The 17,048-nt window shown below is 38.4% G+C and overlaps 2 protein-coding genes and 1 long non-coding RNA gene across 6 annotated transcripts; 2 read left to right on the forward strand and 1 right to left on the reverse strand.

Annotated features, from left to right (window-relative positions):
* The first annotated feature begins 3,735 nt into the window (after window positions 1-3,735).
* On the forward strand, window positions 3,736-4,293 carry LOC136417811 (uncharacterized). Its single transcript, XR_010752857.1, has 3 exons — window positions 3,736-3,778; window positions 3,830-4,155; window positions 4,213-4,293. It is a non-coding gene; the product is annotated as an uncharacterized lncRNA (long non-coding RNA).
* Window positions 4,294-5,542: 1,249 nt separating this feature from the next.
* LOC136417777 (RE1-silencing transcription factor A-like) lies at window positions 5,543-9,784 on the reverse strand. 3 transcript variants are annotated; one of them, XM_066403586.1, is made up of 5 exons: window positions 9,427-9,784; window positions 8,381-9,353; window positions 8,171-8,332; window positions 7,865-8,115; window positions 5,543-6,470 (listed from the first exon to the last, which is right to left on the reverse strand). In XM_066403586.1, exons 1-5 carry the CDS (start codon window positions 9,592-9,594, stop codon window positions 6,351-6,353), a joined length of 1,674 nt encoding a protein of 557 aa, XP_066259683.1. In that variant the 5' UTR covers window positions 9,595-9,784; the 3' UTR covers window positions 5,543-6,350. The 3 variants fall into 3 exon arrangements, with proteins under 3 accessions (XP_066259683.1, XP_066259690.1, XP_066259696.1); XM_066403593.1 differs by having other exon boundaries at window positions 5,543-6,480; XM_066403599.1 differs by having other exon boundaries at window positions 6,340-6,476.
* A 1,749-nt stretch (window positions 9,785-11,533) lies between these two features.
* GlyS (glycogen [starch] synthase) lies at window positions 11,534-16,133 on the forward strand. Of its 2 annotated transcripts, XM_066401533.1 has the most exons (15): window positions 11,534-11,756; window positions 12,122-12,285; window positions 12,343-12,524; window positions 12,573-12,764; window positions 12,817-13,017; window positions 13,062-13,170; window positions 13,225-13,378; window positions 13,433-13,553; window positions 13,605-13,771; window positions 13,826-13,944; window positions 14,452-14,525; window positions 14,584-14,806; window positions 14,860-15,023; window positions 15,076-15,276; window positions 15,326-16,133. In XM_066401533.1, exons 2-15 carry the CDS (start codon window positions 12,144-12,146, stop codon window positions 15,350-15,352), a joined length of 2,076 nt encoding a protein of 691 aa, XP_066257630.1. In that variant the 5' UTR covers window positions 11,534-11,756; window positions 12,122-12,143; the 3' UTR covers window positions 15,353-16,133. The 2 variants fall into 2 exon arrangements, with proteins under 2 accessions (XP_066257630.1, XP_066257638.1); XM_066401541.1 differs by lacking the exon at window positions 11,534-11,756 and having other exon boundaries at window positions 12,088-12,285.
* Window positions 16,134-17,048: the final 915 nt, after the last annotated feature.

Raw genomic sequence — 17,048 nt, forward strand, 5'->3', positions numbered from 1 at the left:
GACCCGTGGCTTCACCGGAAACAGCGTGTCCATCTGTTTGTGCATTTCTGCCGTGGGCAGAGGACCCTTGCTCAGACGGCCAAGCTTCCCGGTCACTATCTTGTAACCGAGACCCTAGACGTCCGTCTCCAGCTCTGCACACACTTGCTTCCAGGAGTCCCTCTTGGCGTTCCTTACGGCCGCCTTGAAGACTTTGCGTTTACTCTTATAGCTTAAATGAGCCGTTTTCGTCCCACTCAAGTTACCCCTTCCTCTCTCTCTCTCTAGTCCACCTCCTCCTCGCTCTAATACATGCTTTCCTCCTCTCCGCAACCTTGTCGCACCACCAGTACACCGCTCGTTTTCCATTCACGCTTCCTTAGACTGGTCACAAGCTTCGCTTATCTCCCGAACTATTCTTTCGGGAGTTTCGGCTGCGCCCAGACCTCCTTGCATCGTCACGTACTGGCTCCATCGCCCTAATCCTTTCTCATTCACCGTCCACCCTCCATTCCTCCCACTTGCGCTCGCGCCGACAGATTCTACCCTCCTCCGCTCTATGCGGTAAGAGATATATCTCTCCCACTCTCCATTCCCACCTCCGTTCTTCAGTCTCTCACGCAACCATTTACAAACACACCCGCCATCGTGACGTCGATCAGCGACGTCCCGTTACGGTTACCGAATGTCCACTCGTTCCCGATGTTCTGGGGGACAAGTTCCGTTGCGTCAAGAAACTCCTCCAAGACCCGCCCGTAAAATTCGTCACGCCGGAGCCCAAGCGCCCGCTTTTGGCATTTAGATCCCCGGCAATGAGAATTCTTCTGCTGTTTCGTCCCCTGACGAACTCCTCCAACTGACCAGACCGAGCCACACCGAAAACTCAGCGGTGCTCTTATTCGGGGCAAATTACGCCGAGACTAGCGTAACGTCCTTGATCTCCGCCGCAACGAACACCCGGTCCCGGTGGATTGACCACAAGATAACAGCCGGTGTCAGTCAGATGAACGCGTCGTCGCACCTGTCTCGAAGCAGTCCCTCGCCCGCCTTACACGGCTCCTGCCCGAGCACGACATCGACACCGCGCTCCCTGACCACCTGGAACGTGAGGTCTCTCGCTAGACGGCCTCTGTCCAGGTTAATCTGAAGACAACGCAGCCCTCTGCTCGACCCCGCCATAACCCTATTATACCTCACGCACGCAAGCACACACACAAACACTCACCCGTGCCCCTCCTAGTCCTTCCAAGCCTCCTCTCCTGCTTCTCCCTCCCCGTCCGCTACCAACGACCATGGGAAGCTAGTGGACGGGGAGTCCTCTCCCTCTCACTCGGTCCTGGGAGTCGACGCTGCCCTCGGTCTTCGACGTTCCTTGTCCTCCTCCGTCCTTGTTCCCACCTTTGGCCTTGGGTTCCCCTTGGCCTTAGGTTTTCCCCTGGTCTTGGGATCCCCCTTGACCTTAAGGGATAGGTTACACCCCGGTCCCCCGGCACTATTCCCCCCACTTTGCACAGGGGGCAGAACCGCTCGGTACGGCAAGTAGCGGCCTTATGGCCTTCCTGCGCGCACCTGGCACATAATTGGGAGCGGTCCTCTCCCTTACACTCCCCTGACCTGTGGTCCCTCTCCCAGCACCGATAGAAGCGACCATTCTCATGGCACTCCCGCAGCCAGCATCGGGAGATGCCCACCAAGAGATCCGCGACCCGCCGCACGCTCGCCGTCGCCTCGGCCTCCACCGGAAGGGTGGCGGTTTGGCAGCAACCAAAACCGGGCCGGAGGCTTAGCAGCCGTAGCCGCCCCTGCTCCACACCCGCCGCAGTCGCCACCGCCCCCAACACTTCCTCCCCTGTGGTTACCCTATCTAGGCCGTTTACGAGGAAGGCCACCGGGCGTCCCCCCCTCACTCGACCCTCTCCCAGCTTTTTTGCAAGCAACTCCCGCAACTGCCCCCCCCTTTGACACGGTCAGGAGGACCTCCCCCCTTTTTTTCCCTTACCATGCTCATCTTCACCCCCGCTCCACCAGTTGCCACCACCTGACGCACCCATCTCAGGGCGTCTAAGTAGGTGGTTCCCTCCTCCTTCGTGACGAAGAATACGTCCTCCTTGTCCCTTACATCCACGGGTGCCCCATTAGCCGGCCCGGGCAGGTAGAAGCGGAATTTTACCCCACGTCCCTCCGCCGCAAGCTCACCGAGTTTCTTCAGCTTCCTAGGGTCAGACTCCGGGACCTGAGGGACGACGATTCTCGTCCTTTCCTCCCCCCTCGCGGTTCTCACTAAATCCTTCAGGGTCCCGACGACCTCCTCCCACGCAGGTTCCCACGCAGCTGGCGGTAGAAGACGTACCGCTCTTTCTCCTCCATCCCTTTTCCCCTCCGCAGCCGGCAGGTGTAAACAAGGAAAGTCAGGTCTCCTCCCTCCTGGTAGTCCTCCCCCAGCTCTCTAAGTTCGGACTTCCGTCCCAGGACCCTCTCCTTGAGTAGGCGGGACTGCCTCCCCACTATCACCCCCAGGTCGCTTTGGTCCCCCGCCGCTAAAGGGTCCCCGTGGACTATCTCCGTTTGGGAGAACAGACCCACCTCTCAGCGCTCCTGGATCGTCGCACGCAGCTTACTAGAGGCAACTAGGTTGCGAATCCGCGCCCGCTGCTCCATCGTCCTTCGCTCCTCCGTTATAGTTTGGACAGCACAGGTGACAGTTTCAGCTGCTTCCCTGCTCGCCCTCTCGAGCGCCGCCACCCTCTCTCTAAGAGTCGCCACCTCCTCTCGCAGCCTCTCCTCCTCCTCACTTGCCCCATCTTCCCGGACCGCTCTGCGCAGGACGCTCCGCAATCCCGAGACGGCGTTCACGAGGTGAACAGGCACCTGAAAAATTTATATACAATTTAAATGATAAATATAAAAATGGTAATTTAACCAGAAAACAAATTGAGGAAATAATTAAAAATTGTTAGGGAGGTTTTATTTAATTAAACGCACGCACGTGTTCTGAACAACTTTATTGCGTCCTTTTCGGGAATCGAATGACCCACCGTACCAAAGATGCATCAGGGCCACCCCCGAGTGCATCTGTTTATCTTTAAAAAGAATTAACACGCCATTCCACCTTCTTCGCACGCTCGCAACCCTCAATCATTCTCTTCACACTTATGTTAGAACAAACTGATAGGTGAATCGTTTTCTGCATTTTATGTTCCGGCCAAGATGAAACAGATTCTCTATCTTTTACGACAAATGATTTATTCTAATTTAATACAGGGCTTAACAATAAGGGGTATATATGTACTTAATTATGGGAACTAGTTATAATAAAATTTAAAAACCAAACCACAAATGTGTTTGTACGTAACTAAAACATTAAATATGCACAATAAATGGGAGATAAAAAAATTTTTAATGTTTTCTACATTACACATAACATTAAAAGATCACATAATATAATTATGTAACTAATGTGTTTTTGGAAGAACGCTAATAAAACGATAATAACTAACACTCAAATATATTTTTAATGAATAATACATTATTTAAAAATAAATAAAATCACAGATAATTATGTGATAATATACAGATGGCGAAGACGATTAGTGTCGACATCTATATTTACATATAACATGTACTACATAGCAGTAACTTGTCGGTATTATAGTTTCCTTCCGACCACGCGCGCTACAATCGATATTGCGGTATATAAGTAAACTGTAATATAACCAATGAACTCGCCATAGAAAACCAACTCGCCTAACCTGTGGTATAGTGTTTATCTGGTCGTAGTGTATTACAATGTTGATGGATTGTACGTAAAAAACTTTAACTTAATCTAACGTATAAAATATTTTATTTTCAGTTGAAAACTTGCTGCAGACGTGGAAATTATATCAACGTTTTAACCTGAAAATGGCCAACAGTTATCCCTGCACCTTAAGTTTTTCCTTTTGCAGAAGTATAATACTAGGAAATCTTTCATTCACAGAAAAACAAGGCCAACGACGAATGGAAGTTTCTAATAATACTACTAATGTCACATGGAACGTATTATTAAGTGACATATTAGGTTTTACCCCGGAAGGGTCAGTCATTTGATTTACCTTGCCCGAAGAAAGATTTGTAACATTGGAACTTCCTAATTAAAGAACACGGGAAGTAGTAGAGTGAATTTGAAAATATCGAAAGGTAATAAGCAAGAAATTTGCAGTTTATTGTGTACTACTTATTTAAATTTTAATTCAGGAAGGAATACATTCCAACACCACTTACGAGTAGCGATAGTGATTAATTTTTTACTTGTATTTTTACTGAATAAATTTCTGCAACATCACTATAACTCAGCGTTTCGCTTTATCGTATAAATTAAAAGAGATTAATACCCTTCTTTATGCATTTTTCTAGACTTGAGACTAGCATTGGTTTTTTAAAAAATAGATAACTTGGAAATGTAAAGATCACTTATTAGATTCTTTCCGAATACAATTATTTAAATTTTGAATTATCTCAACTATCAATTTGCTACAATAGTAATAAGCGAGTACAGAGTGAGTAAGAATATGCGAATGTAAGAATGATAAATTTGTTTATTATAAGCAGCTTATATACTATTACAAAAATATTAATCGCAGAACGGATACTTCGCATCCTATTAGGACTAAAACTAGTGATGAGTTGCTTACATCAGAGTAATAACTTTTCCACGGATGCCAAAGGCATCCTATTAGGACTCTTCAAGTCCATATTAACAAATGGTGCACCTAAACGTCTTCCTCCAACTCGTCATGTGTTGTGCAAAGTAACTTTTTTGGGGAAATAAAAAAAAATTCGGAATAAATTTCTTTAATTTTCTTGTTGATTTGAGAAGATTTTTGGATGCCTTTGCTTAAAAGTTTTTCCAATGATTTGGGTGAGACAAAAAGATAGTGCGGTAGATTTTTTGGCGGTGTTTGGGGCTAGGTAGGTACCTGTGAGTAAACGGAATATGGGTTGGGAATAGGTGCTAAATGGGGCATTTTTGGGTGTGGAGTATAACAGCCCACCTAGTAGTGATAGGACTTAACCATATTTTTAATTGAAATTTACGAAATTTGAACTTGGTCATTCTCCTGCATACCAACGATATTAATTATTTTTCAGGCTGACTTTTCCATGATACTTCGAGTTGTTGCACTACTTCTATAGGGGTGAGCTCAGCCCCAAAATCAACCTCCTTGCCGTTAGGATATTTTCTTGTAATTTTCGGTTTAGGGACTTCGTTTAAGGCGTCGAGGACTACCCCATCGGCCTTTAGTTTCTGATAAAGTGAGTGCTATAGGTTTAGTGATTAAACCACTTTAAATGACTTACCCGAGACATGTCTGCTATTGAAGTCATTTGGCAGAGTAAAATATTTCATCGCACAAAGCTTTTAAAGTGCCCCTTATCAGAGCATATTTGTTTTTAACGTACTACAAGAATTCCTTATTTTGATCATGTTATAAAAATAAAATTGATACTAAATTATATCCCCACAATTTTCCTCGTATAGATATGGCTGAGATTTACAGGGCTGGAAAGTAATGATCTCAGCATGTACTTGTTGTATTTTTATTTGAAAAAAAAGGTGCTACAATAAAATATCACAGAATAAACTAAATATTTGGAACTCAAAAATGGCACTCAATCAAGGGTATAATCAAATGTGTCGGTTTGAATGCTTAAATCAAAGGTTTGCGTAGTAAAATGTAATGTACAATACATAACAGAAATTTGTTTTCAAATACAGAAATTAAGCATTCAGCAGTAGTTCAAGAACACAGATTTATGTTCATGTATAAACGACGCATGCAACTAATACAATTTAAAATTACATTTACACTCATTTAAGGTCTTGCACTCATTTATATTATACATTTAAAAAATGGGAAATTCAACTTAAAATTACTTCAACCCAGGTTGGTCTTATGAAGTTTCTGTTAATTAAACTTTGATTTAGTGAAAACTTAAACACAATAATGGATTGCACTCTTTGCTTATACTCCTACAAATAAAAACTAAAAACTGTTTTGGTCTATAATCACAAAATTAATGTGTAGCATTTTGGTAAATATATGGTAACTGGAATTGGCCTTTTCCGTGATTTGTTCTGGTAACAGGCACAGAGAGCATTTTTTCAATTTTGCCTGCTTCATCGCCCTAAAACTCCGAAAAAAATTACTATATAATACTACACTTTGCACACGTCCTGATATTTAAATTAAATGAGAGAGTCTATTTGGTTACAACCTAATGGAAACCTATTGCAATGACTAGAACTTCCTTAAACCTAATATAAATACAGTCACTTGCACTCTGGCACTCGGAAAATCACACTAAAGCTAAATCGTTATACTACAGGATTTCTAGGCATTAATTTCCTTATCCAGCTCCCGTTTTATATTGTCCAAGGTTACTTTGAAGGTGTCCATGGCCTCATCATTTTCCTTTTTGAAGTCCGGAAGCTTGTAGGGTTGGTTGCGTGACTAAAACTTTCTTCATTATTATTTTCGAATTAAGTTAGTTAAATCGAATTAAGCTTTCGAGTTAAGATGAAATGTGGGACTAGGTGGATACTTCGGATGGTCTTTTTCTAAGTTAATTGTGGCATTACTAGAGACGACTTAGTGATATCCTAACGTGAATTACCCAACTAAATTCTGTATTAAATATTCTACAACCATAGCTTCTGGCATTTCGACTCTCACTTGAGGTTTTTTCTAACAAACGCCCTTTACTTTGAAATTGCAACTTTTATCGTTAAAACCTTATTTACCACCAATATGCCAATTTGCGGGCAGTAGACACGTATGTTATATCTTTTCTCTTCATTTAAGAGTGTATAATTGTAAAAGGTATTTTTGCTTTGACTCATACATAGACGCGAACAGTGGTAGCAATAAGTTTCTGTAGACAAAATTCACATTTTTAGAGCTTGATACCAAATATTTTTTAATCATTTTTATTAAAGAGTTATATTTATGGTTTTTGATGATCTGTTAATTCAACGCTGCTGAATTTTGATTCAGCGGCAGCTCTAGGAGAAAAATTTCAGATCAATTTGCTTAAAAACAATGGCACCTACCCACAGTAACTTTCCCAACAACTGGAATTGAAATTAAAGTGTCACAATGTTAAAAACCTTACAGCTTTGAATCTGCTAATCTTACGCCACCGATTCTTCATTCGATCTTTAAGAATTATTACCAGCACTCTTTCTAGCAAAAATATTTCAGTTCAATATCCAAAGTCTCTCTATTTTTATTGCAAATTCCTGATATTTACTTTTATTATTATTATTATTATGTTGAGGTACTTCTTAGCATTCACATGGTATTCCAGCCTGGTATTTTTCTTTGAGTAGCCACGTCTAGCCACGCTTACTGGAAGTTTATTTTTTCTTTAAGGCATCCACTAGAAGCACCTGCAGATCTACAGAAGCGATTCTTACAGCACCTGTAGTTGTTAGTAAGAATGAATATAATTATTATAGAATTACCCAGAAGTCAATCTGTCCTATTGGGTGCTTTAATGTGAGTGAACGTCACAGGGACCTGCATTGTGAAGGGAAAAAAGTCAAATGTCCTTGGCACAATCCATTTTTTTTTTCATGGCTAAATACCTTCTATTCCCTTGATCCTCTTTCATATGAACCATTCTGTGGTGCGACTAATTAACAGAACAAAATCGTTGATACTAGCAATCAAATGGTGCTATTCGGTGGCACGACGAAGTAGCACGTTTGTGGGAGTCTTTCCATTTTCTTTATGTTTTTTTTTTCAATTGACATAAATATAGTAATTTTTATTGCAAATGAGCAATAAAGGCAACTTCCAAGTATCCACCTTTCAAATACCACCAAAACACAACTACTCCTTACCCTAGGATCGCATAATTTGGCATGTTTCTGCTTCTGATGCCGCCTCAATTGATAAGGTGAAACGCACTTGTACGAGCAATGATCGCATTTCAAGGGCTTTGTCCCATGCGTAAATAGATGCTTTCTCAAATTCGACTTGTCTTTAGTTGAATAAGGACATATATCGCAGGTGTACTCTAATCTCTTAAGGATTTTTGGCTGCACCCGATTAACCATGTTACCAAATGCAGCATTTAGTACTATTGGGGTTGCTAATAAAGAGACGATTAAATCAAAAAAGAAATCAAATTGATTAGAAGTGTATACCTCCATCAGGTATTCTGTGGGCAGATAAATGATGCGATCTTAATAGATCAATGGTTTTAACACTAAATGGACACAAAGTACAGGCGTAGTTTTCCGTAACTTTGAAGTTTGCAGTCTTTTTTTGTATCATGTTTTGTGGATGCACCATTGTCATGTGTTTCCCTGAAACACTGCATTAACAAAAACCCATAAAATGTAAAAGCAAATTACCTAAAAGCTCAACTTTCGAAGTACTAAATGGGCAATACTGACAAGTATAATCAAAATTATGGGTAGATCTATTGTGGTCATACATTTTAATTACATCATCAGTGACAAAATTGCATTTATTACATGTGTAACTATTATTAGTTTCAGCCTCTGTATCAGCAACACTCTCAACTGCCACAATTTGAGGTGAATTCTCTACACCCTCAGACGTACTCAGAATGTTACTTCCTGAGTTTTCATGCACAATACTTGCATTTGCAGTATCTGCTAAAGGCTGACTTAATGTGGGAACCACAGTTAATGGTTCCAAATTTTTCCTATCAATCTTTATAATAATTTTGCCATTTGTATTTAAAATTTGGCTGTTCAGTAGTAAGCTATGTTGGTTTATTTCTGGTGGTGAAGGTTCAAAGAGGTCTTTCCGCACTGCCACAATGCTGCCAGGTTTCTCGCCTTCCAAGCTTATTTCTCCCTCTAAATCATCACCATTAATAGAACTGTCATCTTCGGATGAGTCACAAGATTCAGTTTCCCTGAGACTTTCAAATTTTAAATCTATATCTGACTCATCCAATTGAATATCCATTTTGCTATCATTTTCCCATTGCTGAGTATCTTCAGTGACAATATCTACGGCAGGTTTGGTTAATAACAAATTATAGCCCAATACTTCTTTCTCAGGTTCAGGACTTTTAATTGGTTTAGAGTCAATTTTTTCACTATTTTCTGGGAGTTCTTTCAGCATCATATCTTTGATTCGATTCTCAATTTGAATTGATTGGCTTTTCATCTTTAGATCGTCCATAAGGACACAGTTAAGATTAACGTGGTTGTACTCTTGCAGATTATTCCTTGCTATGTAGCTTTTTATAGTGTTTTCCACATTCAGGCATTTAATTTTGAAATTGTACACTTGGACTAGGATTTTTAAACACTGATAGCAGATTACTGGTTGAGATGAGACATAGAGGTCCTAAGGATATTCGAAAGATGTAATATATAAGTGTTGTACCTGGGAACTCAAGTCAACACACACATTTACTTACCAATTCAGGTATACAAAACTGCAGCATTTCCCTTACATTACCTACATTGTTAACATAGCCGTTCTCGTCGTCTATAAATGCGAAACTAGCGGAGCCCCGCGTTTCCAGTACTTTCAAACAAGTCCTACAAACTATACTTTGCTCATTCAATGTGAGGGAGCTGCTCATTTTAACAAGGCTTGCATTCACTTATGGGTACGAAATTGCGGAAAAACATGCATTGCCCCTTAGCTGGTCAAACAAGCCCTGAAGTGAGCATTCATTTTATGCATGGAATTTGGGAAATTTTAGGGAAATAACTTAAATTTGTATCAATTTTGGTTCCCAGTGTACGATTTTTGTGGGTTTGTTTGTTTTGACTTTGACAAATGTCAGTAATATGTCCAATTTTAGCCAATCATATTCAATATGATTGTGACTTCACTCAGTATGCGATCAAAAGGGATAAAGAAACAATTTCTCACCGGTAATTAGCTGATGCCAATAGTGTTAGACAAAACTAGATTAAAGCACTGTATTAAAAACATAAATTTATTACTATATTAAATAATAGATTCGATTTTTTTTATGAATTTCTTCACATAATGGTGAATAAACGTTTTTAAAATTTAACATTACAGAAACATCGAAATTATGAATTTTTTTATTTTTTCTTCTTGTAAGTCTTCAGATAAGGCTCGCAGAACATTCGACCTTTTTGTCAACGTTATGCTTTAGTACATGTCTTTCCAAGTTAGATTTAACCCTAGTGGAATATGGACACGAGGTGCAACGAAACTCTGGTATTTTCACGACTATTTTGAATTTGTTATACACAAACATTTTTATTCAATACACAGATGTCATTAGAATCAACAGATTTCTCAAAATTCTATCCTCTGGCTCAATTTCTGCATTCAAGTTCTGCCCAATAACAACCTCCTTTATATCTGCATAAGTATATAAAACTTCATTGTCTAAAATAGTATAACTATCATCCAAAGTTTCAACTTTAACCTCAGAGAGAAGATCATTTTGCCTATTAAAGTTGGATATATTTGAGTCAATTTTTGGGATGCCTTTTAAAACACCAACCAGATGGTTGAAGTGTTACATATTATTCCTTGAAAGGTAATTTTTAATGCTGTTTTTAATGGTCAAGCATTGCTTTTTGAAATTATACATCTAAACTAAACTTTTCAGACAGTCCGTGCAAATTACCGAATTTGCTGAAACATATATGTCCTGAAATGAAAGAAACATTAAGATTTGGTTTTGTGGGTCAGTTAAATTGCAAATGTTTTAATCTTTACTTATGATTTCAAGCATTGAAGACTAAAGCACTAACCCTATATTGCCATATTCATATTCGGCTTCTATTGATACAAACTGCTGATTGTCTTGTATATTCAAGTAAGTCCTACTAGTGCAAACTATGCTATTTTTATTCAAAGTGGGTAAAATACTAATTTTCAAGTCAGATTAAGGACTCAACAGAATAATCGGATTAGGCGTAATTATACACCAATGAAATATTTTTGTTTTTTTATTTAATTATCGTTAAATAATTCTTATGCCTTAATAATTAACAATTACATATTTTAAAAAACTAAAAACCTGATTTTTGAATATTGTTTATTTTGTTTTAAAACGACACATATATTCTTTTTGGTGTGAAATTTATCCGACTAATATTCCTGTCCTTGTCTTAAGACTGAAGCATTGTATAATCTATCTCTTTTAATACATAGGAAACGTCAAAAACCGTACCGAAAAACTGTCTTATGCATTTACTTCTTAGTGACGTATAATGTATGGCATCATCAAGTATGCAATTTCTTCAAGTCTCTTATTAAGAAACGAATTTCGTTTTTATATAAAACAATTTCATAGCTATAAATTAATAAAATTATAGACATAATATAGGACTAAAATAAATGGTTAGATAAATACTTAAGGAATAAGGCCGTTTAAAGTTGAAGGTCACCTTCAATTTTGATCTCTTTCAGTACAGTATAGTTGCCTGTACAACGTCTATGCTCTTTCTCTATTTCATAAATGTTGAGGATGGCAACTTTTATGTTACATCTCTCTCAGCCTCTTGACGGGCTGAAAAATTCTTATTGTTGTTAAAGAAAATCGTCGGGCTCATTCATCTCGGTGAAAATTAAAAAAAAAAATTGAATTGAAAGTCTTTGTCATTCCTCCAGGTTGAAAATATCCAAGTTTTGTTCATTTTCTTTAAATTTTTGACTGAAAACTTTCTCCAAGTTCACTCTTGCAGACACAAATTGGTCCAGGACAGTAAAGTTTACGTGAGAAATAAACAATTTGCAGGCTGAAGTCAACAGGTAAAAATTTTCATTAACTTAAAAAAAATGTGTTCCTTTGAAAAAGCTCATTTTTGTCGTACTTGGCACAATGCCCATTGGGGTATTGAATAATTGAGTTCACCCATTTAGTCATTGAGTCACATTGAAGGTCCATAGAGTTATTCCTGGTCACAGGCAGATATGTTACAAATGTTTTGAAAAATGTGAAGCAATATGGATAATTTCAGTAATAATCGTAATCTGTATCGTAAAATTATCGTTTGTTTATAGAGCAAAATATGTGTCACAAATTTATCTGTATTGAGAAACATTATTCAAAGATTGTAGTCGCACAGACAAGTTTTTCAGATTTTGACTTTTATACTGCACCTTTCTCAAACTAGACAACACCCAACTTCCCCCACAATGTCGCGTGAGAGATCCAGCAGTAGGCGCTTCTACCGAGGAGAATCCTACTCCAACCTTTTAACGTGTATGGACAGAGGAATGACTGCTGAAGAGCAGAATAGGTGGACTTTTGAAGTAGCATGGGAGGCTGCAAACAAAGGTCTATATTTCCTTAAAAACTTATTCCTCTCTTTGACCCATTAACATGCGTATATAGTTGGAGGCATCTATACTGTAATCCGCTCTAAAGCCTATGTTTCCACTGAAGAAATGGGAGATCAATATTGTCTGATTGGCCCCTACAAGGAACAGTGTGCTAGAACTGAAGTAGAGGAAGGACCCCTTTCTTCAAACTCTTTAAACCAGGCAGTGGAAGCTTGTAGGAATAAGGGCTTTAAGGTAGTAAAAGATTAGATGGTTATGTGAAGGTTGAGTGGGGTTTTTTAGGTTGTAACAGGGAGGTGGTTAGTTGATGGCAACCCACAGATTATTCTCTTTGATGTGGGAAGTGGTGCTTGGAAACTGGATGAGTTTAAGCAAGAGTTATGGGATAAAACTAATATTGGAGTGCCCCACTTAGATATTGAGGCTAATGATGCCATTATACTTGGGTATATGGTGGCTGATTTTATTGGAGAGGTAAGTACTATCTGTATATGATTTAGTTTTATTTCAGTTTCTTAAAATTTAGTTTAGAAAAGTATCTGAGCAAGACAGCGATCATTCCCCTCCTAAAATAGTAGTTCATTTCCATGAGTGGCAAGCTGGAGTAGGTCTTATAGCCATTAAAACCAAACATATAAATGTAGCCACAGTATTCACAACCCATGCCACTCTTTTGGGGAGATATCTATGTGCTGGAAACACCGATTTTTATAACAATTTGAGCAAAGTAAGAATTTGTCTTTATCATAAAAAGGTTATTTGTGGGTGAAGTTTGTAGTGGATGAAGAGGCTGGAAAAAGACAGATTTATCATAGATATTGCATGGAAAGGGCTGCTTCTCATCTAGCAGATACTTTCACTACAGTTTCAGATATTACTGGTAATAATAGCTGTTCAGTATATTAATATTTAAGGAATATTTTGATATTTTTAGGATATGAGGCGGAGCATCTGCTGAAACGGAAACCAGATGTTATCACCCCCAATGGGCTTAATGTTAAAAAATTTTCTGCTTTACATGAATTCCAGAACTTACATGCGTTGTCTAAAGAGAAAATTCACGAATTTGTGCGCGGACACTTTTACGGGTATTACTGTTGTTAAACTCATTATTTTAATAATATTTCATCCCTTTTTTTCAGCCACTATGATTTCGATCTAGACAAAACTTTATATTTCTTTATTGCCGGTCGATACGAATTCGGCAATAAAGGGGCGGATATCTTCATAGAAGCCCTAGCCAGATTAAACCACTATTTAAAGGTAAATAAAGTTAAAAACACACGACTTTTCTTCAGTTCTCACACATTCCAGACGTCTCATCCGGACATAACCGTGGTCGCCTTTATGATTTTCCCAGCCAAAACTAATAATTTCAACGTTGAATCTCTGAGGGGCCATGCAGTCACCAAGAGTTTGAGGGACTCGATACATGACATACAAAATAAAATCGGAAAGAGAATGTATGAAATTTGCTTGAGGTGAGTGCGAACATTGTGGAAAAATCGTGGGATATAGTTTTTTGATGAGTGTAGTGGAAGGCTGCCTTCAGGAAATGAATTGATGATGAAGGAAGAGATGGTTAGGTTAAAAAGGTGTATATTTTCACTGCAGCGTGATGGGCTGCCGCCTGTAACAACCCATAATATTATCGGTAAGAAATATATTTTACATTAAAATGTACAAGGTTTAATATTGGTTAAAATACCGACAGATGTGAATCAGCAGAGGCAATATACAGGTATCACCAGTTCAAGTGAAAACATAAGGATTGTATAAACGGGAGAAGGATCATACAAGATTTAATATGCCTCCGACAAAGGCCAACGAAGTTCCGTGAAGGCAGTGAAATTGATACTAATCTAAGCTTAGATATGGAGATGCCGGCCGGACTGGCTCTACTCCCTTCGTTGGTCTTTCTGGGAGGCATATTAAATCCACATCCCACTTGCACAATTCCTATGTTTCAACTTGAACTGATAATACCGGTATATCTGACTTGTTAATCCTGGATAATAGTGATAATTTCTAGGAAAATTTCTAACAATTTTCCATCACAACTGTTCATCAAAATAATAATACAATTATCTGCATTTAAATCATAAATAGAGCAGTCATGTACTTCATTTAATCCTAAAATTTAATTTCTAATGTTTTTTAGACGATTGGAACGATCCTGTTTTATGTCACGTCCGTAGATGCAATTTATTCAACACCACCCACGATAGAGTGAAGGTAGTATCTCCTCTGAAAGTACCCAAAAACATTTCTCAAAATTTTCCCTATTATTTAGATGGTCTTCCATCCTGAGTTCCTTAGTTCGACCAACCCCCTCTTCGGCCTGGACTACGAGGAATTCGTGCGTGGTTGCCATTTGGGTGTCTTCCCCAGCTACTACGAACCCTGGGGTTACACTCCCGCCGAATGTACTGTAATGGGTATCCCCAGTATCACCACCAATTTAAGCGGTTTCGGATGCTTTATGCAGGAACATATTGCCGATCCGCAAAGCTACGGTAAGGAATTAAAACCTTGCAATCACAGCTATAAATTTCCTAAATATTTATAGGTATCTATATTGTCGATAGGCGGTATATAGGTTTGGAAGATTCAGTACGACAGCTGGCCAATTACATGTATGATTTCGCGAGATTGAGTCGAAGACAGAGGATTATCCAGAGGAATAGAACGGAGAGGCTGAGCGACATGTTAGATTGGCGAAGTTTGGGAGTGGTAAGAATTCACTAACTTTGGATTTTTCGTGTCTGAAATGAGGTGAGTTTAGTATTATCGCCAAGCCCGTTTGCAAGCCCTTCATAAACTGTTCCCTGATTATGTGGAAGAGATCGAAAACTCTATTGGAACTTTGAAGTATCCAAGACCTATTTCTGAGCCTCCCAGCCCCAGCTCGAGTCGAGTTACTACACCCGCGGCTTCAGTGCATGGGAGTGATGATGAGGGTGATTCTGTGGATAGCGAAGCAGAGGTAATAGTCCTTTTTTAAGTTGTTATTATATAGTAAATGATTGTTTTAGCTTGAGGAGCTCCGCAATCATCACTAATGAACATTGCAGTAGAACTAGAAAGAATCTTTATCATCAATTAAGTAGAAGGGTATAGGTGAACCCAAACTCTGCCATATATATATTTTTAGCAATCTGAAGGTTAGTTGTAACATTAAGTTAATAATTTAGCCCTTACTTATTTAGCCCTTACCTTACGTTTATAGCTTCCTTGTTTCTTTTGGTTAAAAATTGTAATTTTTAGCCAATAAAATTAGTTCACGTTTGGAATGTTTAATGTTGATTCAAAAGTAGATACAAGGAATATGAAATAAAAAATAACATTACAAAAATTTTAAACTTTGTTCTATATCCATCTAAAATAATCAATAGCAAATGATGGAACAACCACCAAGCAAATTTACTTGCAAATTTCCAGTGGGTAATTTTATTACTTCATATTTATTGTTCCTACTTTTGGGTGAATGCTAAGAATTACAAACTTAAACGATTTCTCGCAGAAAGTAAATCTATTAGAATTAGTTATCAGGTCAACTATCATTTTAAACCCAGTAGATTGTTTTATGTGTAATTTTCTCTTCTTCGTAAGGGCTTTTAAGTTGGTTGAGGTTTTCTTAAAAAGTTCCTGTAAATACTCAAGGCCAAAAAATTAGCAAAGGACAAAATTTTAATCAGATTTACGAAGTTTAGGAGAAATTCTAATTGAACAAGTTGACTTTAGAAGTATAGTTGAATGTTTTCGTGCAATATTGCCTTTACTTTCAGGCCTATAAGGAGTGAAATTGCAATAAACTGATATATTATATAAAAGAAAATATAATTGAGTGCTTTTAATGACGCTGTGACTGTGAGTCTTTGTCGTTGATGAAGGCTATAAAAAGTGTAATACACATGAGTATGGGTCTCAATTAAAGGTAACATCATTTTCGTTCACCTTTGTGTCAAGATAAAAAATATTGGAAAAGAATATAACACAAACTTTAGCTTATTTGATAGTTTTCGAATATTATTATTAACATTATAATTTATTATTAATTAGATAAAGTAACAAAAAAATCCCTTAAATGAATCAAATCTCCAGAGATGCAGGATCACAATTTCCCGAATTTTCTCACAAACACGGGCAACATTTCTCTAGTGTGCCATGGACGAACAAATGGTCAGCCGCGCAGCTCGCAAATTCAATTGTTTTTGTCAGCTATAATTGCTTTCGGTGACATTTCCAATTTTGGTTTCGCTAAACACTTAACTTTAGGCGAGAGTTCTTCACGTGAAATTCTATTTTCCAGAATGTCCAAAGTTGCTTAGATGCATAAAAGTATTGCATATGAAGAATTTCGAGTATTATCTACTGAAATCCCGGTATACGTGTGCAATTTTTTCTGGAATCGCGTATATTTTATTCACCGATTTAAGTGAAACTGTGTTTCAAAAACAGAATTTGCTTAGAGCGTGCATGAAATTTGGAATCTTAGTGAGATATATCTGGTGAATTCTGGTAAGTTTTCAGCGATATTTTCAATTATTTCAGCAAAATTCCGTGAATGTGTATGTGCATATGCAAGTGCAGATGTGTTTTCTGTCTACTATTTTAATATATCTGATATTTTACTATCTTAAATACTACTTAAATATAGAGAAAACTCGAAGAGAAGGGCAGTTTTGTCGTGGATTAGTAAAAAAGTGCGTCAAACAGTTATTTACTTGACTACCTGCGTCTTTACAAAATAACTCA

Source organism: Euwallacea similis, chromosome 2 (assembly GCF_039881205.1).
Source record: "Euwallacea similis isolate ESF13 chromosome 2, ESF131.1, whole genome shotgun sequence".
Classification (NCBI taxonomy): Eukaryota; Metazoa; Arthropoda; class Insecta; order Coleoptera; family Curculionidae; genus Euwallacea; species Euwallacea similis.